This window comes from Chrysochloris asiatica, unplaced genomic scaffold (assembly GCF_000296735.1).
Source record: "Chrysochloris asiatica unplaced genomic scaffold, ChrAsi1.0 scaffold00063, whole genome shotgun sequence".
NCBI lineage: Eukaryota > Metazoa > Chordata > Mammalia > Afrosoricida > Chrysochloridae > Chrysochloris > Chrysochloris asiatica.
In genome coordinates this window covers 13,503,841-13,531,296 of record NW_006408581.1, presented here as the reverse complement: position 1 = coordinate 13,531,296, position 27,456 = coordinate 13,503,841, and the positions used below count along the sequence as shown (strand labels likewise).

General features: G+C 36.9%; 1 protein-coding gene across 1 annotated transcript in view; it reads left to right on the top strand.

Moving 5' to 3' along the window:
- DACH1 (dachshund family transcription factor 1) overlaps positions 1-27,456 on the top strand; it is a 601,285-nt gene that overhangs the window by 318,422 nt on the left and 255,407 nt on the right. Inside the window, exon 4 of the mRNA XM_006864308.1 lies at positions 18,260-18,421. Within this exon, the coding sequence (XP_006864370.1) occupies positions 18,260-18,421 (162 nt within the window). The remainder of the gene's footprint in view (positions 1-18,259; positions 18,422-27,456) is intronic.

Here is a 27,456-nt window from a genome sequence, read left to right as displayed (position 1 = left end):
GGCTAATTGTCAAGTGATTTCTATTTGAAAAACCAAATGTACTGCTGTAGAGTCCACTCTTATTAATAGTGATTTTATAGGACAGGGTAGAACTCTATAGTGCTTCTGAGGCTGTAAATCTTTACAGAAGCCAACTGACTCATCTTATGCTCATGGATTGGCTAGTGGGTTCAAACCACCAACCTTTTGGTTAGCAGTTAAATGCTTAACTTATTGCATTACTAGGTTCCTTATTTTATACTTAACATCTATTTCTTAAGCAATAAAGTATAAATCATACTCCAAGAATTTAACTTGACTATGATGAAAAGATGTATCAAGACAAAGGTTTTATCTGCTTTAATATGCCACCCTTTGAGCCCTGATATGGTGCTGCAGGATAATACACTGTACCGCAAGGTCGGTTTGAACAGAAAGGTTGGTTTGAACGGCAGTTGGTGGTTCAAACCCATCAGCCGCTCCTCAGAAACCCTAGGCAGAATCACTATGAGTTGAAAGGGACTCAGCGGCACTTAATTACAACAGGAACTCTGGACTATGCCTTTTAAGTGTTCCCTATCATATGTCAATCTCTATTTTTTCCAAATTAATCAGGACTTTTATTTTTCCCCATAGCCCAACTGTAAAACTAAAACCAAACTTATTTTCTATGCACTACAACTGGGAGTGCAGTGACTTTGTAGGATAAGCACTGGACTGCGAACCACAAGGTTAGTGGTTCCAGGCTACCAGCTATTCTGCGGTAGAAAGATGAGACTTCTGCTCCCACAAAGGGACAGTCTTGGAAACCGTATACAAGGTTGCTATGAATCGCTATGAGTTGAAACTGACTCAATAACACTCAACTACAACTGGTATATCACCATTCACATTTCTTTGTAACCAGATGAAGAAAATATCCACCCTGTAGGCTGATTATGTAGACTCAGATGTTGAGTTGAATGTAAGAACCTAATGATTAAGAAGCGAAGAATATATTGCCTTCTCTGCTGGTTCTTCTGTTCTTAGTGTTACTGTATGTGAGTATATGTTGTTTCTAGTCCACACCCTCACAGAATTAGAAGTGATATTTGTTGTGGTTAAGTGTCATCGATTCGATTCTGACCCATAGTGACCCTGTATAGGGTTTCCAAGGAGCAGCTGGTGAGCTTGAACTGCCCCAAACTTGTGGTTCAAATGACTTTGATGTCTGACGCATTAGCCCACAACGCCACACCAGGACTCCTAGAAATGGTATACATATATGTATTTACTTTATAAATTATGCATTTAAAAAATAAAATAATATGTTTTATAATACAGCTCTTTAAGGAATTTTTTCCTTGGGAAGAAATGTTTATACTAAGATATGAGAAAATGTGTATTTTGGGGGCCATATCTCATGCAACTACTTTTATCTCACTGGGCAACGTTTCACTGACTGTGTTGTTAAATGGCATTGAGGCGGTTCCAACACACAGTGATCCTGTCTAAGGTTTCTGATGAGCAGCTAGTGGGTGTTGACCATGGATCTTTTGGTTAGAAGTTCAGTGTTTATCCTACAGCACCACACCAGGACTACCACCAACAATATTTACCTGTAAAAATGGCCCTTATATTTTCAATTATTTTTCCATCTGTACTCTTCTAATCACAAGCACACACAGAATAAGTCCATCCTACTATTTGGATTTGGGGTGGGGGTGGGGGTGAAACACATATATTTAAGCATCCAAAAAATCCAAAGAAGATATGAGAAGTAAAACATTTAGGGAGATTATTCTTAGTATAAAATGTCAAGGAGCTGCTCTTTACAGGTAATTAAAGGCATGACAACTCTTCTCTTCACTTATTCTATTCCCCAGACTATTACATCACCAACTTCTTGTTGTTAAGTGCCTTCTAGTCTTTTAAAACAAATAAACAAATAAACAAAACCAAATTATTTTATAATTTCACAGATTATCAGTCACTCTCACAGTGGTAAGAGCCACCTGTGTGGCTTGAGTATACTGAATAAATTAGGTTAATAAGTCATGTAAGGAGTAGGGAGCATTGGGCCTTAGACCACATGAGGACACTTAATACTCTGTTTATTGGGAAATGGAATAAGTAGATGTGATGAGTATGGTGTATTGAAGAACATTGGAGTTAAAGTCAACAGTTTCCTGTTTCAATTTGCTTGTCTATTTAGAATTTTCTCTATTTTCAAAATATGAAAAGTAATTACTTCTTCTCTTTGTTCCTATTGCTGCCCTATTCATAATATGATATCTAGGCTAATAATTATAAATATTATATTTCACCAATAGTTATGGTTTAAAACTTTTATGAATAATTTAAGCTGAATGAACATTTTTCCACTGAGAAATTATATGCTAATTTCCATGTGAATGAATCACAAATGAAGATTTAGAATCATGATTCCTAAATTGACGTCTGCTTATATTTGAGATATTGACCAACTGTCTGTAACCTTGACCTTCTGTGAAACTGCTAAGCTACCTGAGTAAGAGGGATCCCTTTTTTGCCCCCAAAGACTCTATAATTTACTGTACTCTGTACTTTCATTTTGCATTTATGGACAGGACTAATGATATACATATATGTATTTACTTTATAAATTATGCATTTAAAAAATAAAATAATATGTTTTATAATACAGCTCTTTAAGGAATTTTTAATGTGTCAATCTTGAACTAGGAGTTACTGGAATAGGGATTACTCTATCATTATTTGTGGGTGTGATTTACAGGAAGGATTACCTCATTGCTCCTAACATTATGATCAGTTACATTAGATGAAAGTCTTTATGTTATTGCTGCTAGAGCCCTTCAAGCTGATTCCAATTAATAGCGACTCCAAAGGGTAGAAATGCTCTGCCGGGTTCTCTGATGACTAATGTTTTATATCACTAGAACCAAAATGGTTGTTTAGAAAGAAATATTTTTTTTTACTGATGATTGGGATGGTTAAAGTTATATGACAACTTGGCTAGGGTGTGATTCTCAGAGGTTAGGTAGATATTGTGTAATCATCTTCCATTTTGTGATCTGATGTAACCAAACAGTTGAAAGGAGACATTCCCTTGGCTGTGGCCAGTGGCCAGTATGGATGGATGTTCTGGCAAAGTTCAGTCACTCTAGATATTGCATCTGACTCATCAGCCTATATCCTCTGCTTCTTGGGATATAAGCCAGCAGCCTGCCATTTGACCTGTAGATTTTGAGATTTACCAGCTCCCACAATCCAGTGAGCCAGCAGCTGTATTCTACCAGATGTGTCAGTCTTGGATGTGTCGATTTTGGATATGTAAGCTCCAATTCACAAGAGCTAAAATGTGACCTTGAACATATCCCACCTGAATTTAGAGATCATCTGAAGAACAGATTTGATATAGTAGACACTAAAGACTGAAGACCAAAAGAGTTGTGGGATGACATCAAAGAGATCATACAGGAAGAAAACAAAAGGGTCATTAAAAAGGAAATAAAGAAGGGGGAAAAAAAGACCAAAATGGTTGTCAGAAGAGACTCTGAAACTTGCTTTCCAGTTTAGAGATTCTAAAGCAAATTTAAGAAATGAGAAGGCAAAAGAGCTAAATAGGAAATTTCAAAGAGAAGCTCAAAAGAACTAACTAGAAAATTTCAAAAGAAGATAAAGTAAAATATATAACAAAATGTGCAAAAACCTGGAGTTAGAAAACCAAAAGGGAAGAGTACATTCAGCATTTCTCAAACTAAGGGAACTGAAGAAAAAAGTCAAGACTTGACTTGCTATATTGAAGGATTCTAAGGAGCTCTGTTAGTGTAGTAGTTATGAGTCGGGCTGCTAACCTCAAGGTCAGCAGTTCAAAACTACCAGCCATTTTGCAGGAGAAAGACAAGGCTTTCTGCTCCCATAAAGATTTATAGCTTCGGAAACTGTGTACAGGGTTTCTATGAGTCGGAACTGACTCCATGGCACATAACTAGCACCACCTGGCTGATTGACTGGACGAGATCAGTATTTGTGCCCATTCTAAAGAGAGGTGATCCAACAGAATGCAGAAGTCATTGGACAATATCATTAATATCTCATACAAGTAAAATTTTGCTAAAGACAACGCAAAAAGGCTGCAAACGTATATTGACTGAGAACTGCCAGAGAGAGGTTCAAGCTGAATTCAGAAGAAATGTGGAATGAGAGGTATCATTGTTGATATCAGATGGAGCATGACTGAAAGCAGAATATACCAGAAAAACGTTTACCTGTGCTTTATAGACTATGCAAAAGCTTTCAAATGTGTGGATCATGACAAGCTGTGGACAACATTGAGGAGAATGAGTATACAAGGAACACTTAATTGTGCTCATGAGGAACCATACATAGACCAAAAGGCAGTTGTTTGAACAGAGTAAGGGAACAATGAATAGTTTAAAATTAGCAAAAGTGTATGCTAGACTTGTATTCTTTTACCATCCTTATTCAATCTGTGTGTTGAGCAACAAACCCAATAAAATGGATTATATGAAGGAAACCAAGACATCAGTTTTGGAGGGAGGACTCATTAGCAACCTGCGATATGCAGATGATAACAACCTTGCTTTCTGAAAGTGAAGAGGATGTAAAATACTTACTGGTGAAGATCAAAGACCACAACCTTCAGTATAGGGTGCCCCTCAATGTAAATAATACAAAAATCCTCACCACTGGACCAATAAACATCATCCATATAAGTGGAGAAAGGATTGAAGTTGCGAACGATTTCATTTTGCTCAGTTCAAACATCAACTCTCATGGAAGCAGTAGTCAAGAAATTAAAGGACGTATTGCATTAGGCAAATCTGCTGTACAAAACCTCTTTGAAGTGTTCAAGAGCAAAGATGTCAGTTTGAGGAAGTAGGCACACCTGACCAAATCATGGTATTTTCAATATGCATGTGAAAGTTGGATGGCAAACAAGGAAGATTGTAGAAGAATAGATGCATTTGAGTTATGATGTTGGAGGAGGTTATTTAACATACCATGGATTACCAAAAGAATGAACCAATCTGTGTTGGAAATACAGCCAGACTGTTCCTTGGAAGCCAGGATGGCCAGACTTCATTTCTCATACTTAGGATGTACTGTCAGGATGGAGCTGTCCCTGGAGAAGGATATCATGTTTGGTGCTGTGGAGGGTCAGAGAAAAAGCAAAAGACCCCCAGCTAGATGGATTGGCACAGGGGCAGCAGTAATGGGCTCAAACGTAGCAACGATTGTGAGGTTGGCGTAGGACTGGGCAGTGTTTCATTCTGTTGTGCACAGGGTCGCTATGATTTGGCACTGACTTGTTGACTCCTAACAACATCAGCAAGCTCCTGCAACCACATGAGTCAGGAAAAGCCTCCAGCCAGATGCCTGAGCCACAGATTAGGGAATTGCTAGCCTTTACATCTATGAGAGCCATTTTCTTGAAAGAAATTTTTGTATATTTAAGAATAGTCTTAAAAATCAATCTCTACCCATTGATTCTGTAAGGTCAGCAGTTTGAAACTACCTGTTGTTCTGAGGGAGAAAGATGAGGCTTTCTGCTCCCGTAAAGATTTACAGCCTTGGAAACCCTGTACAGGGTCGCTATGAGTTGGAACTGACTCCATAGCACTTAATCACCACCACCACCACCACCACCACCACCCATTGATTCCAAAACCATTTCCACATTATAGACATCACCCCCCACCTCTTAGTATCCTATGTATTAGGCTGAATTCTTTAGAGTAAAACCAGTGAAGCATATGTATAAATGTGAAAGAGAACTTTCTATCAAGAAAATGGTTCACAGGCTGGAAGCTTTGCCTGAGTCAGGGGGTTGTAGGAGCTGACATATCCAAAATCATTATATCCACAATGGAGAGAGTAAGCAGAAGGCTGCTGACTCACTGGTTTGTGGGAACTGATGGATCTCAAAATCTACAGGTCAAGGTTCAGGCTTCTGGCTTACATCCCAACAACCAGAAGACATGGGATGATGATTCTAATGTAGTATCTAGAGTGAATGAACTTTACCAGAATATCCATGGTATAATGCTGTAGTATAAGCATTGGTCTGCTATCAGAAAGATCAGTGGTTCAAACCCACCAGCTGCTCCTTGGAAACCGTATACAAGGTCACTAAGAGTCAGAACCAACGTGGCAATACTTAACAGTAACAACAACCCTATTTGGGGTTGCTCTGAGTTGGAATCAACTCTATGAAACTTAATAACAGTGAAAGCTTGGATTGCTTTGAAGAGGCTGTTGGTAGAATTATGGATGGCAGTCTTGGTGAGGACTCAAAAAGATGTAAGAATTGCTTATAGAAAGTCTCATCATCTTAGAGAATACATGTGGTGCCAACACCTGAATGTTGTTAGAAATGTGAATATTAAATATGCTTCCGTTGAGGCTTTAACGAAGAATCATGAAAAATGATTGAATAATGGAGGAACGGTGATGCTTTTGATGCAGTAATAAAAAATTTCTCAGAATTATACCCAAATGTTTGGTGGAAGGTAGAACTTGTAAGTAATGCACTTGGATCTTTGACTAAGGATATTTCTAAGGAAGATCTGGAAGGGCTGTGTGATTTATCCTTGCTGCTTTGAGTAAAATGTAAGAGCAAAGAAATGGACTTTAAAATGAACGATGTAAAATGAAAACACAGCTAAAGGATTTGGAAAATTCTGTTGTATAAACTAAGGACACATGTTGTATCATTTTAATCAAGAATGTGACTACACAATCTTTTGTAAAGTGATTAAGCTTTTGACTGATGGACCTAACCAACTGCCACTGCTGAAAACTCATCAGCATCTTCAATTGTATGCATGTTGGTTGTATCATGTTAGGTACAAGTATGTCTTCAGAATTGACCTTATTTAAAGATAACATATGGGTTAAGAAGATGTATACCAGGGGCCAAGTTGACAAAGGGTGGCCTGATGGTTAAGGCTATGTGCCAATTTGATTCGGTTATGATTCTCAGTAGCTTGGGAAATTTTCATTTTGTGATCTTATGTGAGCCAGCCAATGCCTTAAAAAGAGAATTTTTTGAGAGTGTGGCCTGCATTCAATACGTATTGATATTTTCGGCAAAGTTTTCGTGCTCTTAACCCTGCATCTGACTCATCATCCTTTGACCCAGTCCTGGGGACCCGAGCTTTCCACTTGACCTGAAGATTTGGGGATTCAACAGCTCCTACAATCCCATCAACTAGCAACCTTTGGTTTTAATTGCCAATTTGGGGTTCATAAATCCCTGTAACCATGTGACTCAGGAGAAGCCTACAGCCTGATGCCTACCCCACAGTTTTGGAACTGATAAGCATAAACAACTCTGTGAGCCTGATGCCTACCCCACAGTTTTGGAACTGATAAGCATAAACAACTCTGTGAACCATGCCCTGAAAAGATGCCTCTCTCTCTCTCTCTCTCTCTCTCTCTCTCTCTATATATATATATATATATATATATATATATTTACATAAACTTCACTGATATTGCTTCTCTAAAGAACCCAGCCGTATACAGATGATAATATTAAAAATAGAACAAAAGTTAAAAGGGCATAATCAAGACCTTGCTATGCAAAGCCCTACTTTTCATAAATTATCTCACATTTTCTTACTTTAAATTGATGTATAGTAATTTAACATTTTTAATGGATGATGCTTCATCTTGATTCTATGAGTCAGTGAGCAAAAGTTGAGCCTTTTCAAATCTCTCATGGAAATTTCTCAGTGATTTATACACAGTGACATCCCCAGACTGTTCTGTCTATCTGACTTCCTGCTGATCCTACCTTCTTTATTCTGGAAGATAACCTAGTTAAGCTATTCAGAATAAGAATGGTGGTGGTGGGTGTGTGCTCTGTAGTCAGTTCTGACTCATGGTGATCCTGTATGGGGTTTCAGAAGCTGTAGCTCTTTATGGGAGCAGAAAGCCTCATCTTTCTCCCAAGGAGTAGTTGATAGATTTGAACTACTGACATTTCGGTTAGAGTCCAACTCATAACCCACTACACCATCAGGCTCCTTCAGAATAAGAATTCAGAATTATAATAATAACAACAGTATATAATAATTATTATGATTATTATAGCAATAATATAATAATAATATTTACTACTATATATTCCTTCAGACATTTTTAAAATGGGATTTTTTTGTTTGGTTTTGTTAAATTGAACATTTTGCATAGACTTTAATCCATTGAATAACTGAAACTGGTGTAGAGAGTGTTTCTATTAATGGCTTCCTGGATCAATTCTCTTGTTCTCTGAAGACTACAAATGTCCTTCCAAGGGCAACAAAAGTCAGTCTAATGGACATTAAGAGACAAATTCACACTCAAAATCTTCAGACTCCTCTGCTTGACGAGGGAGAAAATGAGACTGTGTGCTCCCACAAAGGTATATACATCCTTGGAAACCCCAAACAGGGTCGCTCTGAGTCAGAATTGACTCGAGGGCACATAACAACAACCCGGCTTCACAATTAAGTTGCTTATTCTAGCTACTTATAATTTCTTTTATTTAATTATTAGAGAGTGATGCCACACATGTTTCAGTCACAATTTGTGTTTATTTGGAAAAGACTGAGAAATCAAATAACTGAAAATCTGTGTCCATTTTTAAATAGCTGGTATTTAAATAAGGATAAGAGGAAACAGGGTGAAGAAAAAGTACTGGTGTTTTCCAGTTATATATTGAGCCAACAGTTCCTTGAGACTTGGAGTGATTTCAGTTGCATTGTAATTCAAACTCATATGGTGCTTACAATGCACCTTCAACTCAGTTTTTCAAAGAGTCTGTAGGAACTGTCAGGAGCAGAAAGATTACTTTACAGTAATGATTGTTGACTTGAACTATGCTTTTTGATGTTTTACTTTCTGAATTGAATTGTTGGATAAGATTAATTGCACACAGTGAGAGTTTTAAATGAATGACTATGTAAAGCATTATGTTTCTCTGTATGCCACTTGGGGAAAAAAAAAACCTAGAAGGTTTACATGAATACAAGCATTTAATGCAAAAAAATGGCTGGGCTAATTTTTAAATTCCTTTAGTAACATCCTTTATTGAAAATAGAAACCTTTATTTATCTGTCTTGGTTATATTGCTCTGGTTGAAGTAACTTAATATTCCTGTTTTCCACTAATCTTCTAGTTCAACAGAAGTAAACAATAGGTTTCATAAATTAAAAATACACTCTTCTGAACATGTGTATAAGATTAAAAAAAAAAACCAAGGCTGTAAACATTTATGACTGAAACAAACTAGATTGTTCAAATACTGCCATGATGTATCATGTATATCAATATGGCACTGATATCAGTTAGAATGCAAACAAGGTTTTAAATGATGTGCCCCTTCATTTCAGCTGGAGAATCCGCTTCACACCATCTGCCTATCAGATGGTTAGGAACCAGGACTGCGTATTAATGCCACATGTTCGATTTTCCTCCTTTTTGTAATGGTTAGATTCATACTGCTAATAGCTGTGCATGAGTGCTGTCGATGAAATTTCTGTGACGGAGGAGTGATGAGATATTTATAAGTCGCCTGTCTCCCTGACTAATCAGTAGGAATAGTGCCAGACATAAATAACTTATCAATTCCAGAATATTCGTAATAGCTACCATTATTGGCTACAATCCATGGCATTTTAAAAAGTTTCTTCTAAATTTGGGTAAAGTACACAGAAAATAAAAAACAGTCTATCATATGGAAGCTTTGGATGATTACTATCTCTTGCATATAACCCATTTTATTTAACCATTAGATTGGGGAACTGCATTTTATATGGAACGCAGTGTAAAAGTTGACAACATATCAAACATTTGGAAGTCATCTTGATGTCTTTGAAACCAAAGATCAAAGATTGGACCTTTCAAGTTAATGAGCAAACAAACAGATCAGAGACATAATTTGACAGCACTGTGCCTTGTTTATTGATATTTTTAATCTACAGTTGTAATCTAGCATTTATAACTCTGGGTATTCTTTTTTGGGAATAAATAGAATGGGATTATTTTTCCTCTTTGAAATAGACTAATCAGGAGTGTAAAATGGCATTTGAAGGATTTAAAGCTGTTTAGATAAAGACTGAAAGCAGAAGAAACACACTATCTTTGCAAAGTAAAATTGGGCTCTTAAGTCGTAACAATGTCTGCTTTCCTTCCAGAAGATAAACCCATGGATTGGTTTTAGGATATTGAATTTAAAGTAGCAAAGACTTTGTATCAATACAGCACAGAGTAGAGAGTTAGTGATTTTATGATAAAGTTGATCAATGTAGACAGCTAATTCAAATGATTTGGTAGAAGCATGGTTTTTAGATCTCCACTTGTTAAATGGCTAGATTCTCACTCTATGTTATTAGGCAGCTTTTGTCATAGTTGCATGTTAATGGATAACTAAACAAAGATATGCACACAAAATATAAAGCAAACCATTGTTGTTGTTGCTAAGTGTTGTCAAGTCAATAACTAACCATAGGAATGTGGGTATTTTGGGTTCCATGATAAATATAAACTTAATATGTGCCCATCTATTGCATAAGTGATCTCACCTTTATTCCCACAGCAACCCTGTGAGGACAAAATTGTCATTCCTTTTTTTAGAGGTGAATTTTGAATAGAGATTTTGAAGCATGGAAACTATAGAACATACTACTATATCCCAAATTTGAAGATGTTGTCCAAAATGTATGTTTCCAAAGCACACTTTTCAACCACAGTCTTAAAGTCACTCTGTATAAGATAACACGGGTAGATAGCTTGCAATGTCCATGCCAGTGAAATATTTTACTGGTGCATCAAAAAGTGAAAGACAAATGTGAAAAAATTAATTAGCCAAGACAAAAGCAAAGAATTTTTAAAATATGTATATATATTTATTATATGAGTTCAAGTTTTCCCATATGAATGTATATTTTATATATAGATGTTATTATGTGCTGTTGAGTCATTGGGTTTGAACTGCGAACCTTGCGGTTAGTGAGGTGAACAGTTCAGAAGCCCTGGTGTGGCACTATAAAATAAGCATGGACGTGTAGACACTCATAAAATCTACAGTGGAGCAATATGCCTCAAAACTCAGATTCCTTAGTCCAAATGGAATTTGTATTTTAACAAACTCCAGTTCATTCTCAAACATATTCATATTTGAAAAGCATTGCAGTGAGTATCCATTTCATTAATAAAGCTTTTCTGGTAAGATGCAGATACATCTTAGTGTAAATTACAGTTATCAAAGAATGAAAAGGTGATAGAGCACCAGAATTAACTAGTTGTAAGATTGTAAACAGATTCCTCAGTCAACCTCAGGGAAGAGAATCTTCATTTTTACTATATGTTGTTGTTAAGTGCTGTCGAGTCGATTCTGACCCTTAGTGACCCTATATAGGGCTTCCAAGGAGCAGCTGGTGAGTTTGAACCACCGACCTTGCAGTTCAAATGACTTTACAGTCTGATGCATTAGCCCACAGTGCTACACCAGGATATACTCAAGTCAAAAGAAGAATGAACAAATCTGTGTTGATAGAAGTACAATCAGAATGCTCCTTATAAGCCAGGGTGATGAGTTTGTCTTTTATACTTTGGACATTTTGTCAAAAGGGAACAGTCACTGGAGAAGGACATTGTGCTTGGAGGGTCATCCAAAAAGAGGAAGCCCCCCCAAAGATATAATTTAGCTAATCTTATTCATGGTGGTGGTGTGCCATGGATTGGCATAGTGGCAGCAGCGGTGGGCTCAGGTGTAACTATTGTGAGAATGATACAACACCAGGTAGTATTCTGTTCTGTTGTGCTTAGGATCACTGTGATTCCGACTGAGCCAATTCAGTGACACTTAACAACAAGTCAACATTAATGGAGAGTGTCTTTTTGAGAAACATGAATTATTCAATTTTGAGGAAAAAGTGGATTGTTTTGCAGAATGGAAAACAATGGTGATTTTGTAGTTACTATAGGGTGGACTGTTGAGGTGGGTAATATCATTAAAATTTTCAGAAGTGTGTGGCAAGGGAAGAACAATGATAAGTACTGTGTGATAAAAGGTAAAAGAGTATGGTAAATGTTAAGTGTTGATAATGTTCCACAAGATGCTTCTCAACTGCAAAGAAAATGTTCTTGTGTGGGTTCTCTATGATGCATAAACCAAAGTCAGAGATATTTTGTGAATTTCTTATAGTTCTTTTGCTGCTGTGGTTGTTAGGCAACTTCACTAGGGAACAACCTCATATAATTGGACTTCTTTCTGGAGACAGGATATTGAAGGGGATTTGAGAATTGGTTTGAGGATCTGAAAGGACTGTTGCAAGACTATCAGGAAGTGGAATGAGTGCAGACCAAGGCTGGGGGCAGTGAATCCTTTGTGGCACTTTCTAGCTCTAGGCAAGATGTACCTTTTGAGAGTCATGCTTTGTATTCAATTAATGAGATCTGTTAGTCATACTATGGAACCCTGCTGTGGCACTGTGGGCTAATGTGCTGGGCGCTCACCAGCTGCTTCTAGGAAACCCTATACAGGGTCGCTATGGGACAGTGAATAAGGAAGATCGTAGAAGAATTGATGCCTTTGAGTTGTGGTGTTGGAGGAGAATACTTAAAGTGCCATGGACTGCCAAAAGAACGAATAGATCTGTTTTGGAGAAAGTGCAGCCAGAGTGCTCCTTGGAGGCCAGGATGGCTAAGTTTCGTTTCTCGTACTTTGGACATATTATAAGGAGGGAACAGTAGCTGGAGAATGATGTCATGCTGGGTAAGATGGAGGGTCAGAGAAAAAGAGGAAGACCCCCAACGAGATGGATCAGCTAGGTGGCATCATTGATGGCGTCAAGTGTGGCAGTGGTAGTGAGGTTGGCCCAGGATCGGACATTGTTTTGTTCTGCTGTGCATGGGGTCGCTATGAGTCGGTTCCGACTTGATGGCACCTGACAACAACAACAACAATGGGTCAGAACCGAACAACATACTCTACTATATTCACATTTATTGTGATACTATATTCACATTTATTGTGACATAAAAGTAATGTTTTAAATTTATTTCCATTGACATTCTCTAAATAGTTAGCATCTTTTCCCTATGATTGCAAGTTTGTGAAGCATTTTTTCGCTCAGTGGCAATTTGTGCCAGACATTGTGATGATGTTAGGGAAACACATACTAAGACAGTAATTCTGACCTTTTGCTGTTATAGCCATATAGGATTGCTTTAGCCTCTGCTCTTAGCATCCCCACCTCCTAAAAGCCAAAAGAAACAAGAGTTTAGGGGCCTGCTCTTCTCTAGCAGAACTGCACATGTAAATCATTTCAACCTGAAATGTATAGATGTTGTTGTTATTGTTAAGTGCTATTGAGTCGGAACCTTATACAGGCTCATTATAAGTCGGAACTGACTCAACAAAAGTTAACAACTACAACATATGCAGCAGTTCAAATCTACTAGCCACTATTGGGAGAAAGGTGAGTCTTTCTGTTCCCATAAAGATTTCCAGCCTCACAAATACTATACAGAGTCGCTATGCGTTGGAAGTTACTTGTTGGCACACACACATACATTGTTTGCAATTTGCATTAGAAAGGTAAAACTGTCAAATGGAAAAAATAAAGGACTACCATGAATAAGAAGTTCTGGTGTGGCACTGTGGGTGGCGCTGGATTAAAAAGTCGGTTTGAACCACAAGGTTGGTGGTTCAAGCTCACCAGCTGCTCCACAGAAACCCTATCTATACTGGGTAGCTATGGGAAGAAATGGACTCAACAGCACTTAACAACAACCATGAATAAAAGGAGCTCCTGGTAGCATAGTGGTTATGAGTCAGGCTGCTAACCTCAAAGTCAGCAGCTGTTCAGTGGAAGAAAGATGAGGCGTTCTGGTCTCATAAAGATTTACAGAGTTGCTATGAGTCGGAATTGACTCCATGGCACACCACCACCATGAATAAGATTAGCTAAATTATAAAAGTGTTTCTCAAGCTATGGGAACTGAAGAAAAAATTCAAACCTCGACTTGTATTGAAGGATTCTATGGGAAAGGTGTAGTGGGTATAAATTGGGCTGCAAACCTTAAGGCACAGTTCAAAACTACCAGCTGTTCTGTGGAAGAAAGATGAGGCTTTCTGCTCCTATAAAGATTTATAGCCTCGGAAACCCTGTACAGGGTCACTATGAGTCGAAACCAACTCCATGGCACATAACCAGCAACCATCACTATGGGCAAAATACTGAATGATGAAGAAAGCATCAAAAAAAGATCGAAGGAATACGCAGTCACTGTACCAAAAAGAAATGGTTGATGTTCAACCATTTCAAGAGAAACGGTTGCAAGCATACATTAACAGAGAACTTCCAGAGGTTCCAGTCAGTTTCAGAAGAGGACATGGAAAAAGGGATATTATTGTTAATGTCAGATGGCTATTGGTTGAAAGCAGAGAATACCAGAAAGATGTTTACCTGTGCTTTATTGACGATGCAAAGGCTTTCAATTGGGTGCATCACGGCAAGCTATGGACAATTTTGTGAAGTATGAGTAGTCTGGAGCAACCCACAAATAACCTATGGAATCATAGCTAGGATTGGACTTTTCTATTTCACAACTAGAATGTAATGCATGCCCAATTTTTACTAATATCAGGTGGTGTTCTTCACAACATTTATTTAATTCGTACATAGCCGTTTGTGATTAGAATTGTTTTGCAAATGAAGAAACCATTCTAAATGAGATTAAGTAGTATCTAAGCCCATGTCACACAGTTATGTGTCATACGATTTAATTTGATTCAGTTCTATCTAATAATAACAATCGTGTTTCAAGTTATAGATTTATCTTTCTTATTTGAATACTATAGAACAAGATTTACTCGTAGCATAAATCAAAAACAAAGATCTTAGAAGTGTCAGAAACCGTAGGTGGGACACCACCAGGCAAACAAATGAAAGGCTAAGTGGGATGCTCAAATTTATGACAAAGCAAAATTGAGGAAGAGAGATTTGCTGGAACACAAAGAGAATTTTTAAAGAACAGGAAAGAAAATGTTCAGAAACATCTTTAAAGGAAATGAGTAATTGGGGAGAAAATTCAATCATAGGAAGATGAGAGAATCCGTTCAAGTTGAGACTTAAAAGGCAAACAGTGTGCAGACCAGACCCAAATGGATTCCTTGAGTTCTGACCAGTGCCTTTTTAGGAAGCAGTTATCAGTTTTCCCTAAGATCCAATCTGTGAGAGACTTGTTTATCTGAGGTGAAAGTTTTCAGAGCCTTTTTGGATTCATCTCAAGAAAAAGTGGATTCTTGGTGTGGCACTGTGGAGTGAAGCACTGTAGTTTGAATTACAAGGTCGGTGTCTCAAACTCCCCAGTTGCTCCTTGGATACCCTATACAGGGTCACTATGAGTTGCAACTAACTTAATGCCACTTAACAACAACAAAGGAAAAGTAAGGTCTGCCCCTAACTTATTAAAACAGAACTGAGGCACCCAGGAAAAAAATAACTTTCTTATAATATTTCAGAATGTAACTCATTTGTTGTAGTAACACGAAGTGATGATTAGTGGGGAGGAAGAAAGAAGAGAGGTTCTGAGTGTCTTATCCACCAGCTGGGAATGGCAATAAACCACACAAATACATTTTAAAAAGGCTGGAGCATGGTAGTCAGAGAGTTTGAGACAGCCATTGCCAAGAAACTATGAGGCAGGGGTGTGGAAATACATACCTTTCCATAGAATGTTAAAGTTTTAGAATTAGGATGGATTGTTATATTCCAGAGTCTTATCATGTTACGGATGAGGGATGCCAGGTTGAAGTAAATGGATTTGGTAAAAGTTCAAGTATTTATTGAAGACAAAGCACTCTTCTGCTCAAAAACCTTTGTGGTTATCTATAACCTATGAATAAAGTTAAATAGCATGGCCTTAGCCTTCTGATCTATTCTCTGATACAGTCTTCAACTCTCTTTCTAATCTCATGTCCATCCCTACTTCCTGTTTTCTCTATGAACAGAGATGAACTGTTCTAGACCAGCATCATAGCAGAATAAATAAATGCATAGACTTTGGAATTTGTTTTCCGTATGAAATAAGAATAATGGTGTTTACAGAAAATTATTAAACTATCTCAAACGTATGCTATTGTTGTTCTAATTACAATGACCTTGTATAGAGTTTCCCAGACTTTAAATCTTTGTGGGAGCAGAAATCCTTATCTTTCACCCTTGGAGTGGCTGGCTCAAAATGCCCACCTCGTGACTCACAGTCCAATGCTTATCGTGTGGAACCATTGTGTGCCCCACTTCAACACATATATGTATATATAAAAACATATATAATTAAGACATGTATACATATATACACATATGGAGTCCTGGTGGGGTTCTTTAGGATAAACACTAGACCCCAAGGTTGGTTTGAACCTCAAGGTTGGCTGTTCAAACTCATCAGCCACTCCTCGGACACTCTGTACATCACTATGAGTCAGAACTGACTTGACTACAATTAAAAACAACAACAGGAGGAGGCTTCAACAAGTTTTTGGTAAAATTGAGATAAAGGATAAATGGAATTTTTCCACTCACTTTTTGAAGCCCCCTCATACAAATATGGAGTCCTGGTGTAGCGCTTTGGGATAATGCGCTGGATTGCAAGTCAGTTTGAGCTGCAGGGTCATTATTTCAAACCCACCAAATGCTTCTCAGAAACCCTATACAGGGTTGCTATGAGTCAGAACCAACTGAAAGTACTTAACAACAAGAGCAACTCTAAATATGTGTCTTAATACAGGACTTAAGGGTAATATTTAGTAAGTAGAAACAAGGAGTTAGTTATTATGTCATTATTCCTTAGCATCTTGAATAGTGTGGTTACCAAGCTGTTTGTTTAGCAACATATGGTCCCCACCTTTAGCAGTTTACAATCCAATGAGAAAATCTGATTTACAAACAGGCATTTACAGTGTAGTATGAAATGTGTTATAAATGAAGAATAAACATGGTCTAGTCGAAGAAGAATGGACATGGAATCAACTGGGGAGATCAGACTCCTAAGCATCAGTAAGATTCTGTTGGAGGATGGGAAATCAGTGAAGTGAATCTCGGGTTATGGCATGCCACACAAAGGTAATTGTATGTGCAAAAGCAGAGACTTGAAGAGATCAAGCATGTGTGGGTAATGGTGGCATGTTCAGCAATGTTAGATTATGACATGTGAATGTGTCCTAATGTGGCACTATAGGATAAACACTGATCTGCTAACTGAAAGGTTGGTGGTTCAAAACTACCAGGTATTCCTCAGAAACCCTACATAGGGTTAGCACTGAACTGCATGACACTTAACAACAATGATAAAAGTGTGGCACCATAGAATTAACACTGGACTGTTAACTGCAGGGTTGGTGGGTCAAATTCAGCAGCTGCACTTTGTAAATCCTATATAGCATTGGTGGAGAATGTCTGGCCCGCTGGCTGTGTGAGGACCATGAAATCATTTAGTCTGGCCCTGCCAAAGCAACCTAATTCTAGCCACCACATTTGTTGTTCTTATTGTTAAGTGCTGTCAAGTCGGTTCCGACCCATAGCGACCCTGAACAGGGTTTCCGAGGCTGTAAATCTTTACGGGAGCAGAAAGCCTCCTCTTTCTCCCGTGGAGCAGCTGGTAGTTTTGAACTGCTATCCTTGTGGTTCACAGCCCTATTCCCAACTACTACACTACCAGAGCTCCTTAGCCATCACATTAAGGTTGAGTTAATTAAATGGTTCACAAAATATAGCAGTCTAATTTTTAAACGGATACTTTTGTATGGCCTGTGAATGATGTTATAAATTTTGGCAGAAAAAAGGTTCCTCACCCCTGCTATGGGTCAGAACCAACTTGACAGCTCTTAACAACAACACCAACAAAGTTAGTGAATGACCTTGTGGATTAAGCCTAATTCAGACCTTTCCCTGTATATGCTGTTTAGGCAGCTGGAGCGGAGTTTAACTATGTTCAGATCAATTTTTTTGAGACATAATGCTGGCTGTTTTTCCTCTACTCTATCTTTCTATGTATGAACTCTGCTTCTTCTAATATTTGATTTGCGAGTTTACAGAGCAGTCTTTCCATTTGATCAACATTCTTTCATTGGATAGTTGGGGATGAAGACATGTTATCAGAATGTTAAATATAGGCATCAGATATTCTAATAAATGTTTGTATGAGTTTGGTGTAAAGAACACAAACCACTACATGAAAAATCAGCGTCTGAATTACTTAATTTTAATTTATTCTTTTTAAGGTTTGACAGCAGCAGCCGCAGCAGCCGCTGCTGCTACCAATGCAGCCATTGCAGAAGCAATGAAGGTGAAAAAAATCAAGTTAGAAGCTATGAGCAACTATCATGCCAGCAACAGCCAACATGGAGGAGATTCTGAGAATGGGGACATGAATTCAAGTGTCGGTAAGTTTTATGTTCTTTGAAAGTTAGTATGATCATTTTGCCATCAAATTTCTTATTTTGGGGAGCAAACTATTGGCTACCCATTCAAGAGGTTTGTATTATTAACTTGGAAAACATTGTTTATTTTGAAGATTCTACTTCACCTGCCTCCAAAAAACACACAGTTTAAATAAACAGCAACATTATTTTCATGATAGGGTCAACATTATGTCTACAGATTCTAATATCAATATGATTACAAATCTATTTCATAATAAAAAGGTTTGATCATCATAATTTTAAAAATAGAAGTAAGGTGAATAAATTTTTTTATCAAAAATAATCTTTATCTTTCTTAATGCCTTTATCAAGTTTATAAATGCACTATTATTATAGCATATCGTCTCATGTGCTATCAGTAATAAGAATTAGGCTGATGATTAATTCTTTCTGCAGCCAATTTACCAATTTCTAATTAAAAAAAAAATGCAACCATAAATTCTCTTGATTGTTTTTTGCTTTTAATTTCCTTTCCTGAGATACGGAGAGACAGAAATGAAAACTTAAGATACTGTTAAACCAAAAGACACTGTTTTGCATTTATAGAATATTTCACTCTTCATTTGATTTGATTTTAATCAAACATAACTTGAAAAGTACATTAAAGTTGTATTGATGAAATTTTAGCAACTGTGCATCGGTGGGGTGAAAACATTTTATTCTGCCATTGTACTATATTGCTTCCCTCTAAAATGTGGACACCGTGCTTAGAACCTAATCTGACAAAAGAAATTTGTTGTTGTTGTTAAGTAACATGGAGTCAGTTCTAACTCATAGTGACCCTGCACAGGGTTTCCAAGGCTATAAATCTTTACGGGAGCAGAAAGCCTCATCTTTCTCTCACGGAACAGCTGGTAGTTTCGAACTGCCAACCTTGAGGTTAGCAGCCCAGTTCGTAGCCACTATACTACCAGAGCTCCTTAAAAGAAATTTAAATAGTGAAAAATATGTACAACATATTACGTCTTCATATATAAGAGATGCTTACAAAGGACACAATTATCCATGGCAGTTTATTTCAATTCACTTTTTCATCCAGCATTGTATCAGATTATTTCTTTAGATAATCAGCTGTTTTCTACTTTCAGTTTGTTAACATATAGTTAAAAGTATAAGAAAGAATGTGAAGGTTTTAGAAATCATGTTCACAGCATTTTCCTGCAAGCATACGCTAGGTACTAGTGTTAGGTTAGAAAGTCATTAAAAAAAATATAAAGGAAACAAAGTATCACTTATCCAGTGATGCCAACAGGCAGCTTCTAATGTAAAAAGGGGACAAACACAACTTTTTAGCAAGACAACATAAAGGAAATAGACAAGGACTTGGCAGTAATGGGTTTGAATTGAGAGTAGGTTATAAGCAAGTTGCTGATAATTCTTAGAAGGATACAAGGAGGTGGAAGAGAGCCCAGAGAGATTGCATTAAATTCTGCAAGGGTCTATGAAACACATCAGTGTTTGCTTTCATAGTGTTCCTCGTGGGAAAACAGGGAGGGTAACGAATTGTTTAGGTCTTGGCTCACACACATAAATTTAGACTTTCAAAAGTTAAAACAATATTGAGGTAAATGAAAGAATTATAATTCTGTTTTTAGAACTACCAAGTACACATTATTTCAGAATAGCAGACTTTTATTTAGTTTGATCTATAAATAGTAGGGCAAATTTGGACACTTTTTAAAAACAAGTAATTAGCTACTATAAATTATAGTTATCATTCCAAAATGAAATTTGTTGGGTTTTTTTCCTTCATAATTTTAGCAGAGGCCTTTAAGGCAGACAGTTACTGAGAGTTAGTCCTGTGGTGAGATGAGGGATGGTCCTTAAAATCAGTAGAGTAATAACATTCAAAGCAAATTATATTCAAGCAGGGTGCCTCTGTTTGAATTTCCTGAGCAGCAAATCAGAAGTTGGTCTTTAAGAAATCAACAGGTATAAGATAAGGAGACCATGGCTTATAGTGAAATACTGGCATATATTTAGCATTTAATATCACAGAATAATATTTATCTACTGATCATATTCCAGTTTATCTTAATTATTTCAGTACAAGACTATCATAATGGCTTTTTTTTTAAATTGGATTTTCTTTTGTGTTGTGTTGTTGTTATGTTCTGTGGAATCGGTTCCGACTCGTAGCGACCCTGTACAGGGTTTCCGAGGCTGTAAATCTTTACAGGAGCAGAAAGCCTCCTCTTTCTCTGGAAGAACAGCTGGTAGTTTTGAACTGCTGACCTTGTGGTTCACAGCCTGATTTGTAACCACTACGCTATCAGAGCTCCTGTTTATGTTATAGGTGGAAGAAAATGCTTTTCTTCTATTAAAGTAGTGGTGGTTGTTGTTTAGTGCCTTGTTGGACCACCACCCTTAAACCAGGAACCGAAGTTTACCTGAATTTTCCCATTTCTTCTTGTTGCTAAGTGCTGTCTTGTTGATTCTGACTCATAGCCATTCTGTATAGGGTTTGTGAGGTTTTTAAATCTTTGTGGGAGCAGAAAGTCTCATCTTTCTTCCACTGAGCAATCTTGTGGTTTGCAGTCCAGTGGTTATCCTATGAAACTACCACTCTCCTGAATTTTCCTTTGTTGTTGCTGTGTTAAGTGACATGGAGTTGTTTCTGACTAATAGCGACCCTGTATAGGGCTTCCGAGGAGCGACTGGTAAGCTTGAACCACCGACTTGCGTTTTATACTGACCTTACAGCCCAGTGCATTAGCCTGCAGTGTCACACTGGAATTTTCCTTTAGGGGTCTAATATTTTGGGATTCTTAACATTGGACTCTTAACATTTATACATTGGCACAAAGAAACCCTGGTGACGATTTAGGATAAACACAGTACTTAGTTAACTGCAAGGTACCCAGTTCAAACCTACCAGTTGCTCCATGGAAAAGATGAGACTTTCTGCTCCTGTGAAGATTTATAGTCTCCGAAACCCTACATAGGGTTTCTGTGAGTCACAATTGTCTAGATGGTAGTAGTACCGTTGGTACTATGGCTAGCCTTTAATGCATAGTGATCATTTCAGTTGGATAACTGTAGCTGATCTGGGGAAATAATGTTATCATTGCAATTTTCATTCTAGTCCCACACGCTGCTGTCCTCTAAGAAGTTACCATTGATTATCATTCCTGAATACAACTTTTCCCACCACCTTTATGTAGAGATCAGGTAAAATGAGTTTTGCGTGGAGATGGGTTAGGTTGTGGAAGATACAGGGCAGTGCTTGAAGGTAGGGAATGAGCTTCCATAGGTCAAAGCACTAGTTGAATTGAGCATTTGCTTTATGTGGCCTTTTTGGATCTGATGGCAGCACCTACCACTTGTTAAGTGTTCAGTAATTTCTTGCTCTGTGACCCTGAAAAGTTATGTGTGATTTCTGAACTTGAGTCCAGAAATAGTAGTAGAGTCCACATCAGTAAGATGGCATAAGTAGTAGTATCTACATGGTGAGAATTAAAGAACATACTTTGTTGTTGTTGAGTGCCATCGAGTCGATTCTGACCCATAGCAAGCCTGTATAGGGTTTCCAAGGAGCAGCTGGTGAGCTTGAACTACTGACCTTTTGGTTCAAAGTGACTTTGCAGTCCAGTGCATTAACCCACAGAGCCACACCGGGTCTCCAAAGAACATACTAGGGGCTTCGAAAAGTTTGTAGAAAAATTCAATTATCTTTTAGTTCCATTTGTTTTCCATGACCTTTTTGAAGTTGTCAGGTGTTTATGACATTACTTATCACAGTGTCTGCTATCAGTCACACTGTTGGTCACCAGTAGGGCTAGTTGTTTTGCTGTTATTATTTCTCTAAACTGCCCTCCTAAAAATTACCTTCTTCCTCTTTCTGTTGCTACCAACTGTTTTTTCTCTTCCGTTGTTCTCATTTCCCTGCTAAATCTTCATCATGCTGCTGGCCTGTGAAGGAATTTGGGGCAGCTGCTACTCCACTTAGATTTAGTTGTACATTTGATTTTAGCTCATTCTAGGAACACAGTTCTAATCATAAGACAGTCCCTGTGCTCAATGGCCTGACAGTAGATGGATGAGATGACTACATTAGCAAATAGTCCTCACAGAATAGCCGAGGTCCTTCAGGAGCACCTGCGAGCTCTTCGAGCATAAGAAAACGATCTTGAAGCATCTGAATTCTAACAGGCATTCCAAGAATTGCAGAGTCCTATATTTCAGAACACAAACGTGCAGCTCTAATGCATCTATCAATTGGCTCTTTGAAGTAGTAAAAACTCTCAGGTGTTGCTTAAATGATGTTATTGCTTCTCCGCCTTGCCCACATTCAACCATGGTTTTGAAGTCAATTCAGGGCTTCTGTACTCTTCTAGCTTACAAGTTATGCTACACAGTTAGGGCTTTCCCTTTTAGGAACACAGCTTTTGCCTTGGTTGTAAAGAAACCCCTATTGCACCATAAAATAGATTTTGCTTTTACTGGAATTATTCTGATTTGGCTTGGTGGGGTGAGGGGCTATTATATTATAGTGGATTCTCTGCAGTTTGGAATATGGATCATGAAAAATTAGACAGAAAGAGGTGTTGAAAGGCACCTTTGACACTGACAAATAATTGTTTTATATCCTAATTTTACATGGTCACCTTGAGCTCACAGTTTTCCAACAGAAGGATCACTCTAGGAAGAAGTGAGAACCTTAGGATAGATCCTAGAAAGGCATCAGTATGCTGAGTAAAATATATGGCCGTGTCGCCATTCTCCCTCATCCACAATCAATTGGATTCTTTTAGTTTAATATTTACTTGCTAAGATGAGATGCTAGTCTGCATGGTGATAAACAGTCTGCTCCTGGCATCTGAAGGTGACCTGTCAGTTCATATAGACAAATCTCCTGCTTACTGAAATGTACAAAATAAATCATTAAAGCAGGCAGGTGCTCATTCCCAGATTTAAATCACCATAGATTTATGATTTGAATTAATGCTTCATTTGGCCAAAGAAATAGATGCTGAGACAAATGATATGCACTGGTTGGAGTTTCCATACTGTAGCCATCCTGATATTGATTGCTGAGATGTCTTTGCAATCTCTTGTTTATATCAAGTACTATCTTGTGACAGGTTGGCTGATATGAGCTACATTGCAGATAAGAAGGAAAAATGTCCTGGATTCTTTTTAGTGGCAACACTCTCCACAACATACAGGGCAGATAAATTGCTATTTTTTTTGCTTTAAGGACTGATCTACATAACCAGCTTAAAAAATGCTGCTTGGAAATTGGCACTGGGATATTGGAAAAGTTGAATTTAAAACCGGTGAACCCAAGGTCAATTCAACCATTATCTATAGCTGTGTTTTTATCTGCTTACCTTTTTCTTTTCTGGCATTGCAAATATTTTCGAGGACACTAAGTCACAATTGGTTTCATCTAAATAAAGGAAACTGAATTTTACTTCTAGTATTTAAATGCTACATAAATATTGATATAGTGAGAATCTCTTAATAGTTTCAATGTTATTTAAATACTTGCTGAACCTAATATCTTGTCCCTTAACTAATGACAACAAAGGAAATAACCCTTTAAAGACAAGTGCATTAAATATTATTCCCAAGTGTAAGACTTTGTGGACTGTAATTTACCAAGAGGCAGGAAAAGACTGCCTTTTTACTTCTCTTAACATTTTATTTAAGGAAAACACTATGTACACAGTTTAAAGAATACTCAGAGGGTTTAAGAGGACCTTCGCTGCTAGCTAACATCTGACTCATATAACTGGTAAACAGCTATCAACAATAGTAGATTGCTTGCTTAGTAGGAAATGAGTTCATATCTATTCAAAATGTGATCTTAAAACAGATGTCCTGAGAAAAATCTCATTGTTTAAACTATAGTCATAACTCCCAAACTGTTGTTATTTCTCGAAGGAAGTGAAGTAATATAAAAGAGTTCAGGATTTTCTCCTTCTGAACATTGAGGGGCAGGGGCAAGAATGCACTATTAGAGTGATTAGCAAAGCTAAGCCTTTGCATATGTCTCCAAATATAAGATTCTATTTCGTTTTCTCAAAGTTACTATAATTGGAAAGAATGTGAGCGTTCCAAGTAAAAATTAGAACCCAAGTTTGGGCTAGATACATGGATATGTTCTGCAATAGTATTCCTTGTGTCCACTACACAACAAAACAAAACAAATGAACAGACAAAAAAGCTAGGCATAAACAGTGATAAATTCTCCTGCCCAGTAGACCATCTGATTACTTTTTAAAAAACCCTTCTTGCTGAAATAAAATAGTTAATAAGTTAGTCATTTCCGTTCTTCAAGCACATGTGTCTATTTCTAAGAAAAAATTAGTTTTATGATTTCAGGGAAAAAAAAAAAATGTCTTGGAGACCTTGAGAAAGCAAATAAAAGGAAACTGAGAACGCAGGCCACCAAGCAGAGCCCTGCAGTTGCACACTGGATTCTCTGTCTTGGCAATGTTAATGAACCTCAAATCCTTCCTATAATTAGATGAGGGAATTGCTTATATTTTCAAACAGATGATGCTGCTATAATGAAACGATTGACAGGGAATTTAAGAGTGTCTACAGTAGTCATTTGGTTTCTGTTATAAAAAAAAAAAAAAGTTTAAAAAAGAAGATTGGCTTTAGACATAGGTCCTGAGAGAGGTAGTAATTTACATAGCATGCTATGACAGGTGTCTTTGTATAGGAAGGAAATAAAATAGAAGATGAGAGAAATGATGGGCAGGTATAGCAATTTTTTGGGGAGGGGGTGTCCTATGCTTTTTCTGCTTAGGTTCTTTAAAAGGGGCCGAGACTCCAGAGATGGATCCGGATTGAGTGCACAGCTGTAACTGCTGATGAGCTAATTGCTCCTTATCTCTCAGCCCCATTCATCTTCATTTTTTACCAATTACTGAGAATTATCTGTGTTCTCAGTTGGATATGAGAGTTAATCCTTTTTGGTTAAGCTGGCAGTACTGTGAGCAGATTCCAAATCGGAGGGTGAAAAAGCCGAAGCAAGCTTGCTCTAAAAATGTCTTCAGTTCAATTACAGTATCACTGATTCATAAGAAATTTGCCATTGTTTAACAGATCAAATGTGGAAATTTTTTTTTTTTTTTTAACTTTCTTAATGTTTCTCTGCTGAACAATGATTTTAAGGCCCTTCTTCCTGTCTGATGAGTAAAATTTAACGATATCAACAGCCAGGAACTTGTAAACATGGAAACACAAAAGACTACCCTAAAAGGCCAAAAAGACACTGACACATAAAAGAGAGAAATATTTTAGAATCTATAGTTGTCAATTTCTACATAAACACTTAGAACTGATGGTTTTGCTCTCTGTGGTTTCACATATGGTCAGGAAAGTATGCCTAAACATAAACCTTTTCCCAAAGTCACATTAGTGAAACTTTAATGGAAGACCACATAAGCAACTCTTAAAAGTGTAGCAACTGCCATGATTAGTTATTCAGTCGATTGTGAATTGCCCATATGTTAAACATTACCCCACATGCAAAAGATGTCTTTATATTCTGATTGTTTTTACATGAAGTTGTTTATTCCAACATTAAATCAGGAAACAAAAAAACAAAATTCACAAGCACATAACAAAAAATAAGCAAGTAATAGTCATCTTCCCTTTTCATGACTTTTAAGGCATTCGTAAATATTTAATATTTCTGGCAGTTTTCCTGTATTAAACTTTATGAGGGATCTCAGTGTAAAGATCTAAGAAATAAATAGATAACTTAATACAAATTTAATACAAACTAATGGTTTAAAATGTGAACATTTAATAGTATAATCAAAACCAGTCCTAAAAAAAAAACATAAGTCAGAGGCTATAGATTCTAGTAATAACTTAGCTATAAGTACTACTTATATAATTTCCACCTGTCAGTTTTCTTGTTTAATAATAGGAGTTGATACCCCATTTCTCTTTGGACTCTAAAACTCTTTGATTTGTGAAACCTCAGTAGAAGATAAAAGAAGGTATTTTCTGTAGCACGTTCTAAAAATAAACAAACAAGCCTGAAACTACCTAACTGTCCTAAAACAAGACATCTTAAGTTTATTATAATACATCATTTTATGTATGATATAGCCATTACAACATAATGGATAAGAATGGAAAATATTTGCTTTGAATATAACAACAAATAAGATTAATTTTGTTAGTGTTTAGAAGGAGTTCAACAGTCAAAGCTGTTATATTTTCATGAAAGAATTATGGAAATTAATATGTTTGATACATATTGAAATAAGAATATTTTTAATAGCATATAAATATGTTAAAACTTATCATCTTATAAGCTTTTTCATGCATCATTTTATATTTTCTCTGATAAACAGTTTTTGACCTTCACTGGTTATATAAATAAGAACATTAGTGATCATAACAGGTTACTATATATGGAAAAATGTTTCCATACTGAATCCATTTAAAAAATTAGAACCTATGTTATTAAATCCATTTCTATGTGTTAATTAAAACATTTTAGAGTGTGATTAATAACACATACTAGTCCTCTATGAATAAACAAATGCATTCCTATGATAGATAAATAAAACACAGAGAGTATCTTCATTTTTAGGGAGTGTCAGTCCATTTCTATGAAGACTTTTTTGTTTTTATTTATATGGAGAGTTGGAAAATATAATTAGAAAATACTAACCCAGAATTTTTGTTTTGGATTCAATATTGTTTATTCCAATTAATGATTGGATAATGAAGTAAGTCTAATAATTCAATCCTACTTTTCAGACATATAACTTAAATAAATTGCAGTTAATTCTAACTTTTAAAAATACATTGTGTCATTATGTTGTTGTTGTTGTTGTTAAGTGCCGTTGAGTCGGGTCCGACCCATAGCGACCTGTACAGGGTCATTATAAGGCATAAGAAATTATAAGGTATACCCAAGTGTATTTTTTTTTAATGGAAGACTCCATCAGAAAAAAACATTTATGACAGTCTTGGAAAATATAATTTGATCAAGGAAAGGACTGAAAATGATCATT